The sequence below is a fragment of the Kogia breviceps genome, chromosome 9 (assembly GCF_026419965.1).
Source record: "Kogia breviceps isolate mKogBre1 chromosome 9, mKogBre1 haplotype 1, whole genome shotgun sequence".
Classification (NCBI taxonomy): domain Eukaryota; kingdom Metazoa; phylum Chordata; class Mammalia; order Artiodactyla; family Physeteridae; genus Kogia; species Kogia breviceps.
Window position 1 is genome coordinate 14,041,131 of NC_081318.1, and position 22,909 is coordinate 14,064,039.

At 47.1% G+C, this 22,909-nt stretch overlaps 1 protein-coding gene across 3 annotated transcripts in view; it reads right to left on the bottom strand.

The window, feature by feature from the left end:
• TBXAS1 (thromboxane A synthase 1) overlaps positions 1-22,909 on the bottom strand; it is a 150,747-nt gene that overhangs the window by 81,179 nt on the left and 46,659 nt on the right. For all 3 annotated transcript variants that reach the window (XM_059074896.2, XM_059074894.2, XM_067042003.1), the window contains exon 4: positions 2,698-2,794. In XM_059074896.2, the coding sequence (XP_058930879.1) occupies positions 2,698-2,794 (97 nt within the window). The remainder of the gene's footprint in view (positions 1-2,697; positions 2,795-22,909) is intronic.

Genomic DNA, 22,909 nt, shown 5'->3' on the forward strand with positions numbered 1-22,909 from the left:
GAGTGATGCAGATGATCAATGCAGTTAGCGTTCAGAGAAGGGGAAAAGTAAATGAGGGTTGAGGTAGGGAAAGCTTCATGGGGGGAGCAGAATTTGAGGAGAATCTGGAAGAATACCAAGGGTTGGGATGGGTGTAGGAGAGGTGGAGGATCTTCTTGTTAATAGCCGCTAATGCACGGTGAAAACTTGTCTTGCCTGCCTGTAAAGCAGGACTTATACGCATAATCTCATTTAGCCTTACAACAGCCTAGTAAGGCAGAGCATATCCCTGTTTTGCAAAGGAAGAATGAGAGGCTTAAAGAAGTAATTTGCTCAAGTTCGCATTGCAAGTAAATATAAGACCCACGGCTGTGCTGTCTCCAATTCTAGTGGCGGTGTCAGCATGAGCAAAGGCACTGGGGCGGGGTCTTCCGGAGAGGTTGCAGAGAGAATGGAGAGGCTGCTCCAGCTGGGGTGACTGCTTGTACTGGGGAGCAGTGAGAGCTGAGGTGGGAGCATATGTAATGGATCTAAATTATAGGGGCCCTTAAACCTCACCTGAGGAACTTGAACTTTGTCTTGGGGACACTGTGTTGAATGAAAGAAGGAAATTAGAACCACATTCTGGAGGTTGGGGCCTAGACATTTTAGTCAGGGGGTGGGGAAAAATAGGGAGGGTAGACACATGGTTTGGAGGAGAAATGGACTGAAACTGGGCAGCTTGATTTGGTCCCCTCCGCTTGAACGTGTACTTTGAGTATGTGTCTGCCCCTAGGGCATCAGTCAGAGAGCAGCCCTATTCCAGGTCAGCTCAAGGGGTCTTATAACCTTGGTTACATCTTGGATGTCATGTGAACGTGACAGTATGGAGACACATGGCTGACGTGTCCCATCTCACTGCTCAGAGGCTCAGCCGTGGCCAAGATCCGTGGCCAAGAGCCGTGGCCAAGAGCCGTGGCAGCCCTTGGAATGCTTTCCATGCCTGCCAGGACACGGCTTGGCGGTCAGCGCCCTTGACTCACTGGCTTCCTCTGTTTCTCTAATCAATCTTCCTTGCTGAGTCTAGGGGAGCAGCACTCCAAGACTGCCTTTGACCATCAGACTCAGTCTCTAAAACCTTCAGGGGACTTTGAACAGGGGAGTAACAACAGAGTATTTGGGGAGAGAATCAAACGGAGGCAGAGAAGTGGCTAAGCTTCTGCATTTCCTGCAGCCATTCTGAGGTGATGGAGGAGTTAGCAGGCCAGGCGATCACCCCCCTGCCCGATCGCCTCCTTCTAGTGGCCACGTGGTGCCTGGAAGTGTGCGTGGTGCTCTGGGGCCGGAAGATGAGTGTGTTTTGGGCGAGTGACGATTACTCAATGGAACCTTGGTAATCCAGAGATGTCACCTAGGCAGCTGTTACAATAGTGACAGCTAAAGGAGCCCTGGACTTGAGTTGGGAGGTGGCATCTAAATTGTATTCGTCTTGCTTTTGTTAGTCACATGACCGGGGCTGTCACTTAACCTGAGCCTTAGGGTCTTTGTCAGTAAGGTACAGGCGATCGTTGTACCAGTCTCGTAAGTTCCTGTGAAATTTAAAGAGAAAAAACCAGAACAAAACAAACACTCTGGACAGCTCAACCAGTACAGAAAGCTAGGGGGCTACTGCTAATTTCTTTAAGACTCAGTCCCAGGCACCTTACGTCTAATAAGCCTTTCCTGGTTCCCGTCCTGGATGGTGCAGTGTTTTCCGTGCTCACCGTACTGTATTGCACTGGTCTCTTTCCTCTCTGCCTCTGTCACTAGACTATAAGCTCCTCAAGGACGAGACTGAGTTTTCTATCTCTTTCTAATCATTACCTAGACAGTGCCTGGTATATATGGCAAGTGTGCAGAAGTTCGTCAGATAACCAGCAAAAGAGTGCATACATTGCTTACTTCTCCTATAAGAATGGAAGATGAGTTTTATTTGCCAAAAAAAAAAAAAAAAAAAGTTGGCACATAGTGATTCTCTGAATTCTCACAAGGGACTATTTATTAACTCACTTTAGACTTTTTCCAAAAATCAACGTGAAAGTTATTGATCATCTCTACTAGAATTCTCATCTCCTCATTTTTTGGAAAATATGGACAGCACTGAGCTTTGCCATTTTCTGTCACCTCTTCCATTCTTTGGGATTTCTCATGAGAGATCAAAAGCAGGATATGTGCTTTCAAAAAAAGATGGAGTATGTACGTCCTTTAGTGGGTTAGAAACTTGTAACTTGGGGATGAATTTCCCTCGTAATGTTACTTGTCTTCTTTTTCCAGCCTTAAGATGTTTATTCTCTCTGGGAAGGAAGTAAGCACGGGAAGCTTGATATTTTTGCATTCCCTCTGATATTTATTAACCTTCCTCGGTCTTCCTCGGTCACTTGACTGAGGTCACTTGACCCTCTGGATTCCTCTAGCTTTGAACACAGCTTTAAAAGCCCTCCCAGTTTTAGAATTTTATTAGCCCCAACTCCTCTTGAGCTTTAGCTTTCTTGAAGCCTTTCTTAAATGTAAATGCCATTCTTTTGTAGCAGTCCTGTACGTCTCTTTTGAAAAGTCAAACTCACTGGGGAGCACAGTTTTGAGTTGAACTGATCTAAACCCTACAAGAGGCCTAATCACATCCCTGTTAGATGTGATCGGCTGTCCTTGCGTCTTAGAATGATTCCCCATCCATCCATACGAAGAAAGAAAATTACATACCATTCTGTTGGTGAAGTTACTGAACTTCTCAACCAACACCTGCTTGATCATGTCTGGGTCAGAGTTAACAATAAACATCTGACGACCGAGATAGTACCTGGGAGGAAGAAGAAAATTACTTTAAAATGTGTTGTATTTATCTGCCCTCTTCTCCTTTCCAAAAAGAATTCACAGTGGCTTAGAATGAAGGAAAAAAGATAAATAGGAGGTAAAGGTGTGGAGACGATGAGGAAATGCACGTGCTGAGCTTGAGGGAGAGCAGAGCTGTGATGATCTATCACCAAATTTCATTCCACAAACTGCCCTGTACCAGTCCCTGGAGACTCCGGGATGGATAAGATACAGTCTTTACCCCCAAGGAGCTCATACCTTGATAGGAAAGACAGATCTATAAATTTAAACACAATAATAAGGAAGTCATAAGATCCGGTAGTAAAGACCAAGGAGGAAAATGGCAGAGGTCCGTGTTGTCCACGTCTTCCAAAACGAGGGAGATAGGCATTCTAGCAAGAGAAGACCAGTAACTTGTATACTGGTTCTTGGAAAGAGTCTAAAGTGAATTAATAAATACCTGTGAGAATTCAGGAACGATTAAACCTGCTGGGGAAGGGTTGAACATATGGTTGCTACACCTACATGTGAAGGAGCTCAAGAGATCCTTAGGACACTCATGAAGAAATGGAGGAAAGGCTTAGCCAGTCAGTGGTGGCGGTGAATTCCCGCAGGAAGCTGCGCTTAAGGACATGTGATGTTTATTAAAGCGCTGGGGGCACAAAAGCATGCAGACCCAGTCACAGCCTCCGAGGGTCTCACAGTCTGGAGGCAGTGACAATTAGGTAATCACCATATACTGTGACATCTGGCAAGCATGGGTGACATTGGAGACACACCCATCTCAACCCCTGGAGAAGAGAGAATGAAGTCTTCCTAGAGGTGGTGCTTCCTAAAGTGAGTTTACTCCAGGAAGTTGGGTGGCAAAGGTGAGTGAGGGTGTACCAGCCAGACGAATCAGTTGTGCAATTATCCGGGGACAAGACTGCTTGGAGGAACTATGTGTGCTTGGCTACCAACTGTATAAAGCCAACTAGAGTGATGACAAGTGGGCCCACTGCATAATGCCATGTTTTTAGTACTGTATATGGAGTTATACTTTCAGGATGTAACGTGATCGCTGGCATATCCAGCTCAGAGCAGTAAGGAACAAAATCACACGACATGAAAGCAGCAAAGTTTACTTTGATTTCTTAGTTACTTAAAACTTTTCATGAGCTAAAAGTGTCTTTAATGTTTTAACTCTTCCCCTTCTCACTAACTAGGGGGAAAAAAATATTTGTCTGGCACATGTCAGGCGCTCAGAAATATTCATCTGAGTGATCATATTTCCCAGAACGGTTAGGGAAACCTTTGGGACACAGGAATTCAACAGATGTGGTAGAAGAAAGGATACTAACTAGTTTTTTAAAATTGGTTTTAGCCAAGAAGACCAAAAATAACCCAATAAGACCATAAACCAATGCTTTTGTAAACTTTATGGGGCGTGTCATGGAATTTTTGGGGAATCTAGTGAAAGCTGTGGACATTCTCCTAAGAGAAATGGACATTCACAGCATTTTAAGATAAAATTTGAGGGGTTCTTGGACCTTTGAAGCCCACTCTGGAGCAATGCTTCTCAAACTTAAAATGTCACCTGGGTTTGATGAAACAATGGCTGAAAATGTCTCCAATTTGGCAAAAGGCAAAAACTTACAGATTCAAGAAGCTGAGTGAACCCCAGGTAGGAGGAACCCAGAGAAATTCATGCCAAGACACATCATAACTGAACTTCTGAAAATTGAAAAATAGAAAAAATCTTGAAAGCAGCCAGAAAAAAACCAACATATTATTTATAGGGAACACCAATTAAAGGAGAGCAGATTTCTCCTCAGAAACCATGGAGGCCAGAAGGAAGTGACACATTTTTCAAATGCTAAAAGAAGAAAACGGTCCACCACAAGTTCTACATCTGGTGAAAATATCCTTCAGGAAAGGTGAGAAAACAACAATATTTTCAGATGAAGGAAAACTAAGATAATTTGTCACAAACAGACTTACCCTTCGAGAGTGGCTAAAGGGGACTTCTCTGATGGTGCAGTGGTTAAGAATCTGCCTGCCAATGCAGGGGACATGGGTTTGCTCCCCGGTCCGGGAAGATCCCACATGCTGCAGAGCAACTAAGCCTGCGCACCACAACTATTGAGCCCACGTGCCGCAACTACCGAAGCCTGCGCACTTAGAGCCCATGCTCCACAACAAGAGAAGCCACCGCCCTGCGAAGCCCACACACCACAACAAAAAGTAGCCCCCGCTCGCCGCAACTAGAGAAAGCCCGTGTGCAGCAACGAAGACCCAATGCAGCCAAAAAGAAAACAACAACAGAAAAAGAAAACAACCCCCCCCCCACCGAAACCAAAAAGAACGGCTAAAGGAAGTTCTCCAAACAGAAGGAAAGTGATAACGGAAGAAATCTTGGAACTTCAGAAAGGAAAGGAAAGAACAATGGAGTGGGTAAACAATTATGTTTCTTAAATTTGATGATTGAAGCAAAAATTATAACACCATCTGATATGGTGTTCAATATATTTAGAGAAAATACTTAAGATAATTATATTTTAAAACTAAAGAGGATAAAAGGATAAAAATGAAAATAAGTCTTCCTCACATTACTCAGAGTGGTAAAGCATTGACACCAGTAGATAGTGATAAATTAAGCATGTACATGTATGTAACCACTAAGAAAATTATGCTATACAAAGTGATATACAAAAAGATTTTTTGGAATAAGTCATGATAGAATTTTTTTTCAATCTGGCTGAACCTCACACCATATATAAAAAATCAGGGCTTCCCTGGTGGCGCAGTGGTTGAGAAGCTGCCTGCTAATGCAGGGGACACGGGTTCGAGCCCTGGTCTGGGAGGATCCCACATGCCGTGGAGCAACTGGGCCCGTGAGCCGCAACTAATGAGCCTGTGCGTCTGGAGCCTGTGCTCCGCAACAAGAGAGGCCGCGATAGTGAGAGGCCTGCGCACCGCGATGAGGAGTGGCCCCGGCTCGCCGCAACTGGAGAAAGCCCTCGCACAGAAACGAAGACCCAACACAGCCAAAAATAAATAAATAAATAAATTAAAAAACCTCCTACCCCCAACATCTTCTAAAAAAAAAAAAAGAAAAATCAACTTAAAATGGACCACAAGCTTAAATGTAAAACAAAACTTTTAGAAAAATTAGGAGAAAATCTTTGGGATCTAGGACTAGGCAGTTTTTAGACTTGACACCAAAAGTACAGTCCATAAGAGACATAAATCAATAAATTGGATGTCATAAAAAAATGCTCTTTGAAAGACCTGCTAAGAAGATGAAAAGACAGTCAACAGACTGGAATAAAATATTTGCAAATCATACATCTGACAAAGGACTCACATCTAGAATATATGAAGAACTTTCAAAACTCAACAGTTAAAAAACAAAAAATCCAGTTAAAAAATGGGCAAAAGACATGAACAAACATTTCACTGAAAAGGATACATGGATGCCAAGTACGCAAATGAAAAGATGTTCAACATCACTAGGCCATTAAAGAAATGCAAATTAAAACCACAATGAGATCTCACTGTACATCTCTCAAAATGGCCAAAACTTTTTAAAAATAGCATTAAATGCTGATGAGCATGTGGAGAAAGTGAATCATTCATACATTGCTGACATGAGCATAAAACATTACAGTCACTTTGGAAAATAGTTTGGCAGTTGCTTATAAAACTAAACATGTATTTACCATATGACCCAGCAATAGTTCTCTTGGGCATTTGTCCTAGAGAAATGAAAACTTAATGTTCTCATAAAACATGCACATGAATATTCATAGCACCTTTATTAGTAATAAACAAAAACTGAAAACAGCTGAAATGTTCTTCAGCTGGTGAAGGTAAAACAAACTGTGATACATCCATACAATGGAATACTATGTAGCAATAAAAAAATACTCAAGCTAGTGAAGCATGCAATGATTTAGATAGATCTCAAGGGAATTATCTGTGTGAAAAAAGCCAATCTAGAAACGTTGCATATTATATGATTTCGTTTATATAATTTTTTTTTTTTTTTTTTTTTTGTGGTACGCGGGCCTCTCACTGTTGTGGCCTCTCCCGTTGCGGAGCACAGGCTCCGGACGCGCAGGCCCAGCGGCCATGGCTCACGGGCCCAGCCGCTCCGCGGCATGTGGGATCTTCCCGGACCGGGGCACGAACCCGCGTCCCCTGCACTGGCAGGCGGATTCTCAACCACTGCGCCACCAGGGAGGCCCTATATAATATTTTTGAAATAACAAAATTATAGAGATTGGGAAGAGATTAGTAGGCTCCAAAGGATAGGGATGTGTGTGCGTGTGTGTGTGTGTGTGTGTGTGTGTGTGTGTGAGAGATGGGGTGGCATGGCTATAAAAGGTAAAACTAGAGAATACCTTGTGGTGATGGAACAGTTTTGTAGCTTAGCTGTGTGGTACTGGTTACACAAACCTACACGTGATAAAGCTGCGTAGAACTCTACACACACACACAGACACAAACATACACAAGTGCATGTAACTCTGATAAAATCTGAATAGGCATTTTGGTTTGTACCAATGTCAGTTTCCTGGTTTTGATAATGTACTATAGTTATGCAAGAGGTTACCATTGGGGGAAACTGGGTAAATGGTACACAGGATCTCTTTGTACTTTCTTTGCAACTTCCTGCAAATCTATAATTATCTCAAAATTTTTAAATGGTTATTTTTTTAAGATTGATGTATTACTTATTTATTTATTTTATTTATTTATTTTTGGCTGCGTCGGGTCTTAGTTGCGGCACACAGTATCTTTCATTGCAGCGCAGGGGCTTCTCTCTAGTTGTGGCGTGTGGGTCTTCTCTAGTTGTGGCGCACAGGCTCCAGGGTGCGGGGCTCTGTAGTTTGTGGCACGCGGGCTCTCTCGTTGAGGCACGCGGACTCAGTAGTTGTGGCACGCAGGCTTAGTTGCCCTGCAGCATGTGGGATCTTAGTTCCCTGACCAGGGATCAAACCTGCGTCCCCTGCATTGTAAAGCAGATTCTTTACCACTGGACCACCAGGGAAGCCCCCCAAGTTTAAAATGTATAAAAGTCACCTGGGAGCTTACTAAACTATAGAGTCACAGCTCTGCTTCTCACTGGAGCAGATATAGTAGGCCTGGGAGGGGCCTGGGAATCTGCATTTTAACAGGCTCTCCAGATTCTGATGCAAGATGACTACTCCCACGTTTCCAGAAACACTGTCCTAGAGCAGTTGTTTTCAGCCTCAACGACTGATCAAAACCACCTGCCAAGCATTCGGAAAATAATGATGTCTCGACCTAGCCAGACCTACCTGACCAGAATCTCTGGGGTGAGACCCAGTCCCCTCTAAATTTAATAAGCTCTCCAGGAGATTCTGATTGATTGACAGTAACCGGATTGGGGGACCCACAAACCCCATGTTAAAAACCCTGCTTTATATTTAACTAAAATTCACACCCATTCTCGTTTCCTTAAATTCTTAGATCTAAAAGGAAACATTTACATTGGGATGCACACATACTTTGGTAATATATTTGTATTGATTTAGTTATTACCAAGATAATTTTTTTTGTTTTTCAAAAAAAACCACAAAATAATACTCCTATATTCAAATGAAAGTTGTCCTTCCAAGTAGGCACCTTGGGAGTCTTTGTGCTTTTTTCTAGTAATATTGCTAATGCTAAAAACAATTTTGTCACAATTTCTTTAGAATTGCTTCAGAGCTGGCTTATGAACCTCGTGAGAAAACTGGCCCCATTTTACACGTAAATTGTGTAAACTTGTGAATTTATATTTGCACAAATACTCTTCTGCAGTTTGAGGAGCTCCTGGAAAGATCTTGAACAGAGAAACATGTAAATGAAGTTTGTTTTTCCTTTGGGGTGCCTGGATGGCTCCACTGTTTTTGTCTGCTCAGCCCTCCTTGAGGAAACACCCTCTCCCGTTCCATGCAGTGCTGGAGGAGCTGTCGACGACAGCACCCTGTCCCTCTGGTCACGGGGATGGACTCACCATCCAGGCATGGCCAATCATGGTATCTCATCTCCTTGGCAACAGTGACTGGTCCACAGGGTGGACACACATGACCGAGTCAGGGCCAGTCAGAATCCTTCACTGGGTGTATATACATGGAAACTGCATGAGGAAAGCTCTGTTTTTCTCCTGGAGATGCTAAACTGGGGATACATGAATCCAGAGCTGTTGGTGGCCGTCTTGTACCGCATGGTGGGAACTGCCTGCAGAAAGGTCTAACAGGGACAAGCAAACATTTAAGACAAACATGGAAAATGTCAAGGACGTACAAACTCCAGGTCAAGGTCTGCTTCCTGTGGTCTTCCTTGCATCCTTCAAATCCTTCACGCTTAAGTTAGCTTGTGCTTTTTTTTTTTTTTTTTTTTTTTTTTTTTTTTTGCTGTACGCGGGCCTCTCACTGTCGTGGCCTCTCCCGTTGCGGAGCACAGGCTCCAGACGCGCAGGCTCGGCGGCCACGGCTCACGGGGGCCCAGCCGCCCCGCGGCACGTGGGATCCTCCCGGACCGGGACACGAACCCGCGTCCCCTGCATCGGCAGGCGGACTCTCAACCACTGCGCCCCCAGGGAAGCCCAGCTTGTGCTTTTAAGTTCGTTTGAGTTGAGTTTCTATCATTTGTAATCCGGATGTCCTAACTAACCCGGTACCCCTTTTCCTTTTCAACCTTCTGGAATACCTACGCCGTTCTGCCTCTCAAGACGTTACTTCCCCACTGATCTCAGTTTCATACACTGGTGTGAACGTATGGCCGCGTCTTACTGCCTCCTGAGCTGGGTTGGGATACTGCAAAGGCACCTGGGCTAGGGCCTGGGGGTCAGGATCCAGGATCATCCAGCTCTGCTACTCACTCAGACAACCATCGTGGGCCGACTCTGGAAGTGCCCTGCGTTTCAGCTTCCTCGCCTCTGAAACATGGGGGGTAAACCTAGGCAATCTCCGCAGTCTGCTCTATCTTTAAATCCTGTCATTCTGACGAATTGAAAAGGACAGTGAATTATGGTCTTTGCATTTTAAGTCTGCTCTCTATAGGGCGTGAAAGAACATCCTGTATCAGTGAAGTATCTGAATGGCTTGAGGACCCTTCTCAGAACCTTTGGGGAAACCACAATCGTTAGTGTTTATTGAGGGCTCACTACCTACCAGGCCTTGTTCTAAGTGTACTGGCCTGTAGGATCTCATTTAATCCTCATAGAAAATGGACGGTGTAGTTATCATACCCACTTATCAGAATAGGAAGCTGAGAATTAGAGACGTTAAGAAGTTGCCCGAGACAGGGACTTGATCCCAGTCTGACGGCTGCCAAAGCTTGGGCCCCTGGCCGCGACCTGGCCGCCCATCTGCATCAGAGACACGCTTGCCCAGGCCAGCCTTGGTGGAACAGCTCCAGCGCTGAGGAGGTGTGCAAGTAGCCAGGCTTCCAGCTGCTCAGACTGTGTCTTTTAAAGGTGGAAATTCAGAGCAGCTTCTTGTTTAAATAACCCCAGCCCAATTATGAAGGTAACTTCTTGCTTCCCGCTAATTCAAATGTATGTATAGTCACTTTGGGGGGCAAAAAGTTCTCAGCCAGTTATGCATTTATACTTATGTAGGTACCTAAGAATGTTCTTACTCAACTCTGAAGCACCTGGTGGAAGAGAAGATTTAGGCAAATCAGTGAAGTACTGTGCAGACAAAAACGACGCTTGTTTGACCTTAGTCTGTGGGCTGCCTGGCCCTGTTCCGGAAGGCCTGCCCCCATCAGGGGTGGCTGAGCTCTAAAGGCTGGTGATCGGGAGGTACCTATAGGCACCAGCACAAAAGGATGTCCAGGTCACACAGCTGAATGGAAAAGCACATTGTGAAACAGTACATACAGTGGTGGAAATAAATAATAGCCTATCTGACAGGTCATTCAACAAGCGTTTATTGAGCACGTACTCTGTGTCAGGCACAAGGCTCAGGCGTGTTAACGATATCTCTGGAAAAACTCTGGAGTAAGATATCTTAGCTAACAGTGCATATTTCTGGATCAGGAAATCGTGGGGGACTTCTACTCTTCACGTTGTGCATCTCTTTAATGTTCCAGTGGTTTACAATGAGTGCTTTTGTGATCAGAAAAGGAAAGAAAAGACTTTTGTCATTGGATCGGCCCCACTGAGTCTTTCAGGAGTCGAGGTGGGTGTTGGCAGTGGTGCAGCTGCCAGGACTTGGGTGTCACCTTGAGCAAACCACAACCTTCCAGAGCCAGTTTCCTTGATGAAAGAGGCTGTTATGAGGGTCAGATGAGAAACATGAGAACGCACTGTCCACAGTAGGGTTTTGGGCAAATGCCGGTCATGAGGTCATGATAACCTCCCCGTCAGGAGTGAAGGCCCCTGTTCCCGGGGTGGGAGGCTGCACCCGACTGGTGCCACTTTGTAGGGGATGAAGAAGCTGGGTGAGAAGTGCCCCCCGGGACATCGGGTGACATACCGCTCCTTTCCCTCGCTTTAGCAGAAACAATCTGAATGTGCTTCCAGAGACTTCTGCTTTCCAGGTAGGGGCTGAAGGATTGATGAGGGCCTGTAGCATCTCTGACAGCTGCTACACAGCGAACAACTGATGACTCCTTGCCTCGGTGACCGGGCTGTGTCCCAGCAGGTGGAGGATGCTAATAGGGTAACTGCTGTCCTGCCCTTAAGCCTGACCTCTGGCTTGGACTGTAGACACAGAAGTAGTGGGCAGCTCAGCGGGGAAGGGTGGGCGTTGACTGCTGGAGGCCACGTGGTGAGCGTCAGAGACTCTCAACGTCCAAAACGTTCAGAGGGAGCTGAGCAGACGTCCAGAGCTGGGAGCGCTGGGCGTCTGGCTTTCACAGGAGCGGGCCCTTGGCTGGGCGGCACTCAGTGCTGCCGAGAGAGCAGGGCCCCCGCAGCCCTGCGGATCTGTCCCTGCTCGGCTCGGTGGAGCATCCTCCCCTTTCTCATTAGCCATCTGATCTGTCATTAGACCAAGGCAGTCTTGAGTTAGCCAAGAGGCGGAGCGTGTTCAAGCTGCCAGGGACACTTTTCTTGAGGAGCCAGTGGCAGTCATAGGTCCCTGGAGTCGGGAGCTGCTTTCCTCCAACTCCCACCTGTCACTCGGATCAGGGTGTGCATTTCCTGCCCAGGGAAGCCTCAGGGCACTCAGGCCTGGGGGCTGACCCTGACCTCACAGAGCCCTACAGAGCCTGATGGACTGAGTCAGCCCTTCCCCTCTCTGCGGTACCCGGGGCCTGGTCGGCTTCCTTTTCCTGCCCTCAGATACTGGTGGAGTCGCTGGTCCTTCACTTCCTGGATGGGCTTTCTCAGATTTATGCCTCCATCACTCTGGCTTGTCTTCCTGACCTGCTGCTTGTCTACACGTGGGCCCTGACTCAGTTACAGAGGGCTTTGTAAAATGCGAGTCTGGTTGCATCACACCTTAATTAACACCCTTCAGTGGTTTGTCTCCATCAAGGCCTCTAGCATGTTGTATCACTGCAACATCCTTCACAACCCAGCCCCCGCCTTGCTTTTTGGCCTCATCCCTCCCTATTTCCCACCACTCAAAAGCCAGTACTGATGATCAACCTGATTTACTGAAATTCTCCATCACCTCCCCCATCCATGGGGGCCTTTGCACATGCTGTTCCCCTGCCTCCCTGGAACAGCCCTCCTTCTTTTTATCTTGCCGGGTTAACTCCTAGCAGTTCTCTACTAATTGTAATTGTTTGCTTGGCTGCCTTTTTACTTGGTTGTGAGTGCTTTAAACGCAGGGATCTGGTCTTTTTGTAACTTTGACGTGTAACATTTGCTCTGGTGCTGGCCGTGCAGTCGGAGTTAGTGGAGCGTGCTGTATTCCAGTCCCAACCTCTAACGCCCCTGGGCCCAGGGCCCACCTCTCTCACTAGGACTCCTGCAGTCGCTCCCTACAGAAGTCTCTGCTTCCACACCAAAAGCCACATCGAGGCCAAGTCTGCCTTTGTGAAACGGAAGCTGACCGTGCTGTCCCACTACCAGTAAACCTCTAATGACTTTCCATTGTTTGAAGCAAAAAGTCCAACGTCTTGACTGTAGCAAGGGGCCCTGCAGGACCCCTCTCCCTGTCCACTCCTCTTTGCACCAAGGTTTCCAAACTTCCTCAATTCATGGTACCCTTAGTGACTCAGCAACTCTTCATGGCCCCCACGAGGCCAGAAGAAGTCCCCAACAGTCTCATTTTTAAGCAGTTATACCCAAACAACTTAATAAGTATTCATGTTGTAACAACTTAGCAGACGTTTGAAAAAAGAATGCGCATACATTGAAAGTAGTTCTCACTATGACCAACAGATGTCGCTGTGTTCCCCGTGAATATTGAAAATATCCCAGGAAGCCCCTGTATATTCTCTATGGCACCTTTGGGGGCCTTAGCGCACAGTTTGGGAACTACAGCCATACACTGTTGCTGTGAAACAGTTATTTGTGGTTCCCCACACTTGCCCTGTTTCTCTATGGTTCCATTTGAAGTCCTGGTCTCCATCTTGTCTGGAAACCCTCTCTGACAGTCGGGTCACCTGTCCCTTCTTCTGCGGACTCTTCTCGGACCCTTTGCTTCCCGCACTTCCCACAGTACCTTGTCCATTCCTCTGTTGATATGCATCTCCGTGTTTTACTTCTTAACAGGCTCCTTACTACTCTGTGAGTTCTTTGAGGACAAAGCCCTGTCTTATTTTTCCTTTCATCCCCAAGAAGCTGGCAGAGTGCCTCGTAGCCATGAGTAAATGGGCAGATGATGCTGTGACTGCCTTTCTAGTTCTGAGACATGACTTCTTGTCCTCCTGGTTTCCCAATTCCTGGCACTGGCAGATCTGAAGCCGGACTTGAACCTTGTTTCTCTTGACTCATCTTTATCTTGCATTCCCAAAGTCACTGGTCTCTGTCTCTTCTAAAACGTGTGGCCCACTCTTTCTCCTTCTCTTCTACCAACTGACAGGGGCCTCCCCTGCACGTCTGCCCTGCTGGCCTCTTCACCTGGGCGCCTACCTTGGTGGCCGTCTTAGGTCTGCCTGTGCATGGAGTCACCGTGGGGAGCTGGGCCCCCATTGCAACCCGAGGGCCAAGGGCTCTGCCAAGGAGCTCATTTGAATCAAAGTTTCCATGACGTGGTGGACCGAGCTGTGCTGCTCAGATCCCGCTCCCGCAGAGAGTGTGGTCGGCAGAGAGCCGCCAGCTTCCCTCCAGGGTCACCGAATGACAACCGGTCGATCCATCTGTGTCTCCATTTCCGGCTGTCAACTTCGCTGCCTCCCACCATTCCCGCCCCAAGGTCCCCCTCCAACTCTTCTTACTGGGTGACCGTTCTTCTCTCTTCCTCTTCATCTCCCCGTTATTCAAGTCTGTGCTCGACTACTTCCTCCTCCTGGAAGGCTTCTCTGCCTTCACTGGCCCACGATTCTACCCAGTTTGCGGCTTCAGGTCGTCTGTTCGACGTGGCGTATTCAGTCACTCATTACCTGGCATTCTTGTGCAACGTGGACCAGGTCTGTGTTTTTCTTCTAGATTAGGTGCCGGATTTCTTCAGGCAAAGAGACATGAGTGATACTTTTGGGGAAAGGGAGGGGCGGTACCTCCCATCAGCTCAGTGTTATACACACAGCGGCGGCCGAAATAGCTGTTGAGTGGGCGATGTCTGGTGGGAGGCCCGCAGCGAGTTCTTCCAGGTGTGGGGGAACCGCCTCGCCTGTCTTTGTGCCGTTGGAGGACATAGACACAGACTGAAGTGAGTGTGGGAGAGGTCATAAAGAGGGGAGGAGTGCACGGCCCTCCCAGGAGGAGTGGGCACCTGATGGTAGAACGAGCTTTGCATTTGGAGTTAGAACTGGGGGACCTGGGGCAAGTCCCTTGAGTCTTGGGGTCACAGTCTCTGCACCTGGTGGACTTCCAAGGTATTGGGTAGGAAACAGATCTCAGCACTCTTCTTTAAGGACCTTCTAGGCTACTGCTGGGGACGTGCTTGCTTGGTCCCTGGGTGGGTTTCTAAGTAGTGAGAACAGGGGGTTAATAAGGACTTGGGTCTGAGTTCACATAAGCCGGCCTGCAGGAGCTTCTCCATCCGTGAGACGGAGGACCCTTCTAGCACTGCTGTGGCCACCTGAAGCTCCGGTCAACCTCTCTCCCAAACAGAGCTATGGCTAAACGAGGGGACTGGGCAGCAAGGGGGAAAATTATCTGAGGCAAACCTATGACGATAAACGTCTCTACTCTGTTGGATATACCCGCCCATCTAATTTATTCAGTTAATAAAACTTATTCCCCAGAGGCGGACAGGCAGAGGTAAGCTACAAGCCAATCTGCCCGCGTGAGCGTGGATATATATGTATATCTCACAACAATAAAAAAAAGGGTAATTAAGAGATGTATTGAAGTGTATAGAAATCCTGAAGGACACTGAAGATTCCAATTCAAGTTACTGTCCTTGGCAAAATGTAATTCAATAGGGAACAGATAAATAAAAAGAAAGAACAAACAAATTCAGAACAGATGTTATAGGCAAGCAATTTTTTTCACAGTAAGAATCATAAACATGAAGAACTTTGCCTATAAGGCAAAGTTGTTGACGCAAACAGCATCAAGCTACTAAATAAATAGTTAGATGGCACCGCAGGGACAAAGAAACATTAAAATAGTCATTTGGCTGTCCCAGAATATCTGTGCCCACACGGTTATGCCCAGGCATGTAGATTCTCAGGCATCAGAGAGAGCTCTGTGTGTGTGCGTGTGTGTACGTGTGCGTGTGTGTCCTATCACATAGAATACGTGCAGGGCATATATTTGTGTGAGAGTATGTGGCAAAATCTCCCCTCCCCCAATGATATGTGGACTCAGAATATGAACTGAGGGGCTTGGCAGAAACTAGAATCAGTTCTGAAAAGACACTGTGACCGGGAACCCCAGGCCGTCAGAGGAATGTGCTGTCCTGGGCTAGGTATAATTAGAAAGCCCAGCTGTGGGACTCTCAAGAAAGGAGAATTTAATGGCCAAAGCCTTTTAGATGCAGTTGGAGAGAAACAAGAGGCAGGGGGATAATTAAAGCACAGATCATAGTATTTTAGGAATAGAAGGAAGCTTCAGGATGATCATTCTATAGCCCAATGCCCCCATTTCATAGCTAGGAAAATAGAGATCCAAAGAGATGAGATGCCTGGGTGGGCAGTGCCTGCACACAGGCCATCTGCCTAGAGCAGCCCCGTAGCCAGGAGGAGGCATGAAAGGCCAGAGAAATGCCTCCCCAATTTTTCTGAGTACCCACGTACGGGAACTGGGGAAGTTCACCCCAGAGCTGGCTAGCGAGGGGGTCCTGCTGTGAGCGCTCCCCCAGGATGGCAGGTGGCTGCAAGAGGACCTTTCAAAGCCCGCCCTGGTGGGCTGAGGCCTCGTGGCCAGGACCCCTTCTCCTCAGGCGGGCCGTGCTCACGGATCACCCGTTCTAGTCCCACAGCTGGGAAGAGCTGAGCTCAGATCAGACCCAGCTCTGCCTCCGAATCCATTGCTCTTTCTGGCACCCTAGGTAGACCCCTGAGAGTTAGGCTAGAGGAGAGGGTGACCCCTGGGGAGGGAAACCAATGGTCCGAGTGAGCGCGGCCCAGCCAGTGCGCCATAAGAGCCTGCACTTCACCTTACCCTGTATATCCAAGATGGCCTGACACGGCAGTCAGTCAGTTTTGTACTTTTATGGGCTAACTCCTGGACTGATGGAGCGTAGGTCACTGATGGGGAAAGATGACAGACTCTTCTACCCAAAGCCTAGATTTTAGGACAAGAGACTTCCCCCAAGTCCTTTCGTTATGTCCCAGAGAAATAATACCAATTACCAAAATCAGCAACATAACAAGACCTTCCTGTTTGAGGTTTTCTTGGGGACAGATTTGTTCTGAAAGGCTTGTGCTCAGAGGAGATTCCTTTGGTTCCTTCAGCAAATAGTTCCTGAGCACTTTTGTGTGTCAGGCTCTGTTCTAGGCCCTGGGAATATCCCAGCAAATAAGAGACAGAGTTCCTGTCCTCATGGAGTTTGTGCTCTAGCAGGACAGCAGGGCAGTAGACAATCTGTGACGTGTTGTTAGGGCTGAAGTCCAGAGGCAGGAGTTCGGGGAGTGTCCAGGGAACAACAGTAAGGGGCAGTGGGACAGAAAAAGGCTTTGGATTGACAAGGAGAACCCACACGGCCCTGTGCTCGCCTCTTAATGATCACGTGTCATTGTCGTCTTAAAGACACTGATGTTTCTACATAAACTGAAGCTAATACAGTCAGCCCAGGTAAACTTGAAGGTTTGTTGGGATGGTAGTGAAAGGAGAAGACCCAGACAGGGCACTGGAAAACTGCTATGGAGTAATAATTTACTACCTAAGTGGCCCCAGGGAACAAAGATATATCCCTCTTACCATCATAAAAGCGGGACATAGAGCAGGCACAGGTCCAGAAAGGGCCCAGAAAAGGATGTCCACTGCAGCATTGTTTGCTGGATGGCACTGGGTGTCCCCCTCTGGGAAACTGGATGGGTAAGCCGGGGGGAGGCAGGCTGCAGAGTGATAGGCGGTAGCCAGAGGCCACAGACTCCATGGGAGCCCAGCCTCCTGACGGAGATTCAAAGCACAGTACTAAGTGAAAGAAACCAAAGGATAGAACGAGCTATATGACACTACCATTGGCCTAAGCTAAAGAAAACATACATGAGACCGTATTACCCAGTTTGCAAGAATTTGCACCAAAAAATACACATGAAGCACAACGGAACAATGGAATGGTTGTCTGCTGGGAATAGGAAGGGGAGAGGAAAAGGTGTGGGGCTAAAAGGGAATCAATAAATATGCAAAACACGTGGCAGTGTGTCCCCTGTTCTCCACAGCACCACAGAATAAACACACATACACCCACACAACCTTGAAAGGGAGGTGATTAATAATTACTGGTGGCAACACTGATAATTTACAATGGTGAAGTAAACTCTTCTTATCGATTCCTGTTTTTTATGTGGAATTCTTTAGGAGTAAAATGCTACTGCTTATTAGATCAGTGTTTTCTCTCAATACCCGTTCTCCATATCCTAGTCCTAAGAGATATTCCAGCAAGCAAAAAAAAAAAAAAAAAATGTCTGTGGTCAAATAAACACACTACACACTAAATTTCTCACTTGGAGATTTTCCATGCACATTATTATGTGAACAGTTCTGAGAAGTCCTACGATAAAGAGACCTGTGTTCCTTTGACTAGCCCAGTGTTTCCAGCATTTGGCCAAGGGGAACTCCTCACTTTATTTCCATGTAACAATTATTATTGTCAATGGAAATGGTCCAAAGAACACACAGTGGGAAATGCCACTGAAGGATGAGAGGCCGAAGAGTCCAGATTCCAAGCGTGGGCTGGGACTCCGTCCCTCCCCACTCCTTCCCCGTGTGGCCAGGTAATCCTTCGAGTGCTTTGTTCCCAAGCCAACTTGGACCCAAAGTCGCAGTCGTAGCTACAACGTATGGTGGCAAAGATGGAGCTGTCTCTCCCTCTACCACGTTCCGTCTCCTCATGATGCCGGGAATGACCACTTTGTCTCTAGAATTCAAAGCCAACCTCAGTGGTTAACGTTGACTAGTCTTTATCCTTATGATCAGAGAGTGGTTCAGTTCTGCTGTGCAGCACATTTCCTTTATAAAGTCTCCCTCTCTTCTTCCTTCTGTTTCTGATCATCCAAATCACTCACCTGGGCTGTTAGAATGGTTGTTTGTTTGTTTGTCTTTTATAGATTCCATCCTCCCCCTTCATTCCCCTCCTTGCCCTTCTCTATTCTGTGCGTCTGCGCAATAACCCACTTCCTTAGCACCATTCCTTAGGTCCGTCTCCCCTCCTGCCGCTGCAGAGAGGTTGTCTAGAGGTTGTCCTCACACTTTCCTAGCATATCTTTGGCCTCTATAGTCTCCCTTTCAATATCTCAGCCAAAACTTCTAAACTTTTTCCCAAGCCTATGTGCCTGGGTCCACGGGCCCCCTGCCAGCTCTCCTTTACCTGGATAGCATGGCATTAGCTAGCCTCTCTGTGAGAGCGCACTCTGTGTCCTGGGGGGACCAGGGGGGGTTCAGCGTGTGTCCTCCAGCAAAGGGCCACAAAGCTGGAACACAGGCCTTGAAAACAGTGAAAAGACTGAGTGAAAGAAACACAGAGAGGGAAAACTCATAAGCCACAAATGACAGGGGCATGATCTTGACAAATTACTTTAGGTAGGAAGCCCGGAGATTGAAGGGCTGGTGCCAGGGAGAGAAGTGTAGGCCCAGTGAACGAGAAAGAGTCCCAGACAGAGAAGGCTAAATTTATATGAGACACAAAGCCCACAGTGACCTGGTGGGAAAGAGGAAACTTGGAGGGGGGCTGAAAGCAGAATCGAAAAGCAAACACATAAATTGTAAAGGGTTTGGCAGAGAGGAGTGAGATAAGGCGAGAAAGGGCTCTGGGTAAGGCCTACTGGGAATTTATTAAAAAGAACTGGATTTATGGTGCAGTGCAAGCCTCTGTTGATAACAGGGCTAGTCCGGTAAGGAATGTGCTCTCTGGCTTGTAGTCAACAGGAAGTTGGGGCAAGATCACGGGGGCCGTGCGTTCTGATCAGAAATGTGTCACTCACACTGACCAGTTAGGTTCCGGAGCACAGGGAGAAGTTTATATTTCTGCTAGAGTTCACTTGTGAGGTCTGGAGGCAAGAAGTAATGGCCACTCAGTCACGGTCAAAGGGAACGATAAAGCATCGCAACTCCAAACGCAGTTGCTACAGAGAAACAGTATGGCAGTTCCTCAAAAAATGAAACATCGAATTAACATAGGATCCAGCAATTCCACTTCTGGGCATATTCAACAGATCTTAAAACAAAAACAAAAACGGAAAGAGACGTATTGAAGAGAGATTCGTACGCTGGTGTTCATAGCAGCATTGCTCACAAGAGCCAAAAGGTGGAAGCAACCCAAGCGTCCATCGACAGATGAATGGACTAACAAAATGTGCTATATACGTACAATAGAATATTCTAGGACCCTAGAAAGGAAGAAAATTCCAATTCACGCTCCGTGGATGAGCCCTGAGGACATTATGCCGAGTGAAGTAAGCCAGTCACAAATGGACAAATACTGTATGATTCCACCAGTATGAGCTACCTAGACTAGTCAGATTCATAGAGACGGAAAGTAGAATGGTGGTTGCCCGGGGCTAGGGGAGGGGGGAATGGGGAGTTATTGTTTCATGGGTACAGAGTGTCCATTTTTCAAGATGACAAGAGTTCTGGAGCTGAACGTTGGCCATGGTTGCACAACAACGTGAAAGTACTCCATGCCACTGAACTCTACGTTGAAAAATGGCTATAGGATGATCGGTGTTACGTCATTTGTACTTTAACACAAGAAAACAAAGTCCCCCTGCCCGAAGTTCTTCACGCCATCCTCGACATCTGGAGGTGACTAGGAAGCAGAGGACCCATCCGTCCCACAGCCATGGGTCACAGAGTTCCTCTTGCTGACCATGTCGTAGAAGCACGAAGCCCCATTCCCGTTACTGAGATGAAATCTTTCTTCTGTGGCTGTCAGTTGTGAGTGCTCAGGCTCTGGAGCCTGGTACTCATGAACAAGCATGGACTGAAGGAGGGAGGAACTCAGGATTCTAAGCGTCCATTCAGGGTTGGAGAGAAAGCGTTACGGTGGGCCCCCAGCCTAGGGAGGACAAAGAACTGAGGCTTCTTGCTCATGGGACGGTCTGGAGAACCCAGACTCTAGCAGCGAAGTCTACGATTTGGGGGAATCAGTTAAGAATCTTTGGGCTGGAGTCTTTCGGAAGGATCCAGGGCCATGTCCATCATAAGAAACAACCTGTGGTCTGGCAGTGAGATGGAGAGGAGAACCTGAAGAGTTACGGACAACTTTCAAAGGCAAATGGAAAGTCCACCGAAGAACTGCCTCTCTGGTGGGTCATATGCCCCAGGTAGAGTACTACATTAGCAATGGAGAAGATGGAGGAGGACAAACTAGGGAGGTCTGGGATTCCCTTCCCCTGGGGGTCCAGTTGTGAAGTGCAGTAGTTTCGATTAATACCTGGATGCCCACTTCCCCCGTGGTCTGAGTAGTATCGGTAGGTGCCAGTGGGTGTTGTAACGCAACGGACCACACTTCCCACATCCACCTACCATGCGGTGACAGGCCATCCACCAGCCGTGCACTCAGGGCAAAGGTTAGTAAGTTCTGCTTTAAGCAGAGGCAAAAATAGAGTCATCTGCTAACAGTGCCTCCTTAGTGGTTAATGTGGGGAGCCTGGGGGAACATGTCAGAGAGTCAAGCCTTTTAAAACAGCCAATAAACTGAGAGCCTCACCCAGAATGGAAAAGTTGATATAGAGGGTTGCAAAACTCTTGCAGCTTGTGGGCGAGATGGGAGAGAAGTTGTTAGGAGCATGGTCTTGAGATGCGAAAAATAATCAAGGAACTTACTTGAGTAGTTAAGTTTCTGTGATCTGCCGCAGGTACGTAGGCATCATAAAACTTGGCCAGTGCCTTGCTGGGAATTTCTGCATGTGCACAGCTGCAGAAATGTTACACATAAGACCGACCGGGAAGAATTGGAAAGCATAGTAAACAACCCAAACTCTGAAAGATTTAAGGGTCCTGAGGAAGAATGGAGAACATGTTCCATTGTAAAGATAAACTTTGATTACTCACACTTCAGTAGAATTTCAAATGTTTGTGTGATGGTGTATGACTTTTTTTTGTTTGAAAGTTTACACTGTGTATCTAAAGTGAATTTAGTTTAGACATGTATTGCTGTCGCCTTTTGCCCTATGTGAGGAACACAATTTAAAACTGTTTTTTAATCATTCAAGGGTTCTGAGAACTCGTTTGGGAAAAGTTTTTTCTGCTCACAAGATAGTGATCAAAGAGGAACTTTAAGCTTCATGGGAATTGGGAATTTGTTGCTTCTTTGAATTTAGCAAAGATTTTTTAAAAAATTACAAAAGCAAAGATGGTTCGTCATTCGTCTTTTTGAATAGAATGGGAAAGCTATTTGCATTCTCAGTTAATTAGGGTTAAGAGCCATAAGAATCGGGTAAGTGTGTGCAATTTTTGAGATCATCTATGCAAAGGAGTTCTCGACAGAAGATATATGCGTAGCTCCATGTGTTCTCTGGACCTACTTCCAGATGGGCGAATGCCTTGGCAAATGCCGCAGTGATTCATGGCTACGTTACATAACTCTATTTTGCATTCTGGGTTGAACGGCTTGGATTTGTTGCAGGTACGATACAATTAAATATGAAATTCATTATTCGAAGATATTAACTAGAAACAGCTTTTATGCAATTGTGATTTGAGATGTTCTATTGTTTGGGAACACATCTGTGCAGGGCTGTCCTTTGAGGGATAAAGAAGTTGTTGATACCAAATTTGATTGTCCCCGTTGGAGCATATGAGCCCCCTTCCACTCTGAGCCTGATATACTGGTGGATTTTGGGAACACGCGCCAGGGAATGCAAAACTGAAGATATGTGTCTGACTTCCCAGCTGGGCGCTCATCCCCCACCCCCAGTCCAGCTGCCCCCAGAGGTGGAACAATCCCTAGCACCCTCAGCCTCATTCTGTCCCAGCCAGGATGGACCTTTTGTCCCCAGCTGATAACAGGGATTGGGGCTGCTTTCTGAGTCCTGGGCCTCACATCAGGCTCTCCATCTTAGGACTGGTTATCCGCACGTGAGTTTTTTCCCAGGCTCCTACCACTGAGGCCCTGACTGTGCTCCTGCCAGACTCACTTCTCAGGGCCCAGAACACCCCCTAGTTGGGCCCTAATGTCCACCGACAGGCCTTCTTTTTTTTTTTTTTTGCGGGCCTCTCACTGTTGTGGCCTCTCCCATTGCGGAGCACAGGCTCCGGATGCGCAGGCTCAGTGGCCATGGCTCACGGGCCCAGCCGCTCCGCGGCATGTGGGATCTTCCCGGACCGGGGCACGAACCCGTGTCCCCTGCATCGGCAGGCGGATTCTCAACCACTGCGCCACCAGGGAAGCCCGACAGGCCTTCTTGATTCCTGCTTTAGTGGGCTCCTGAC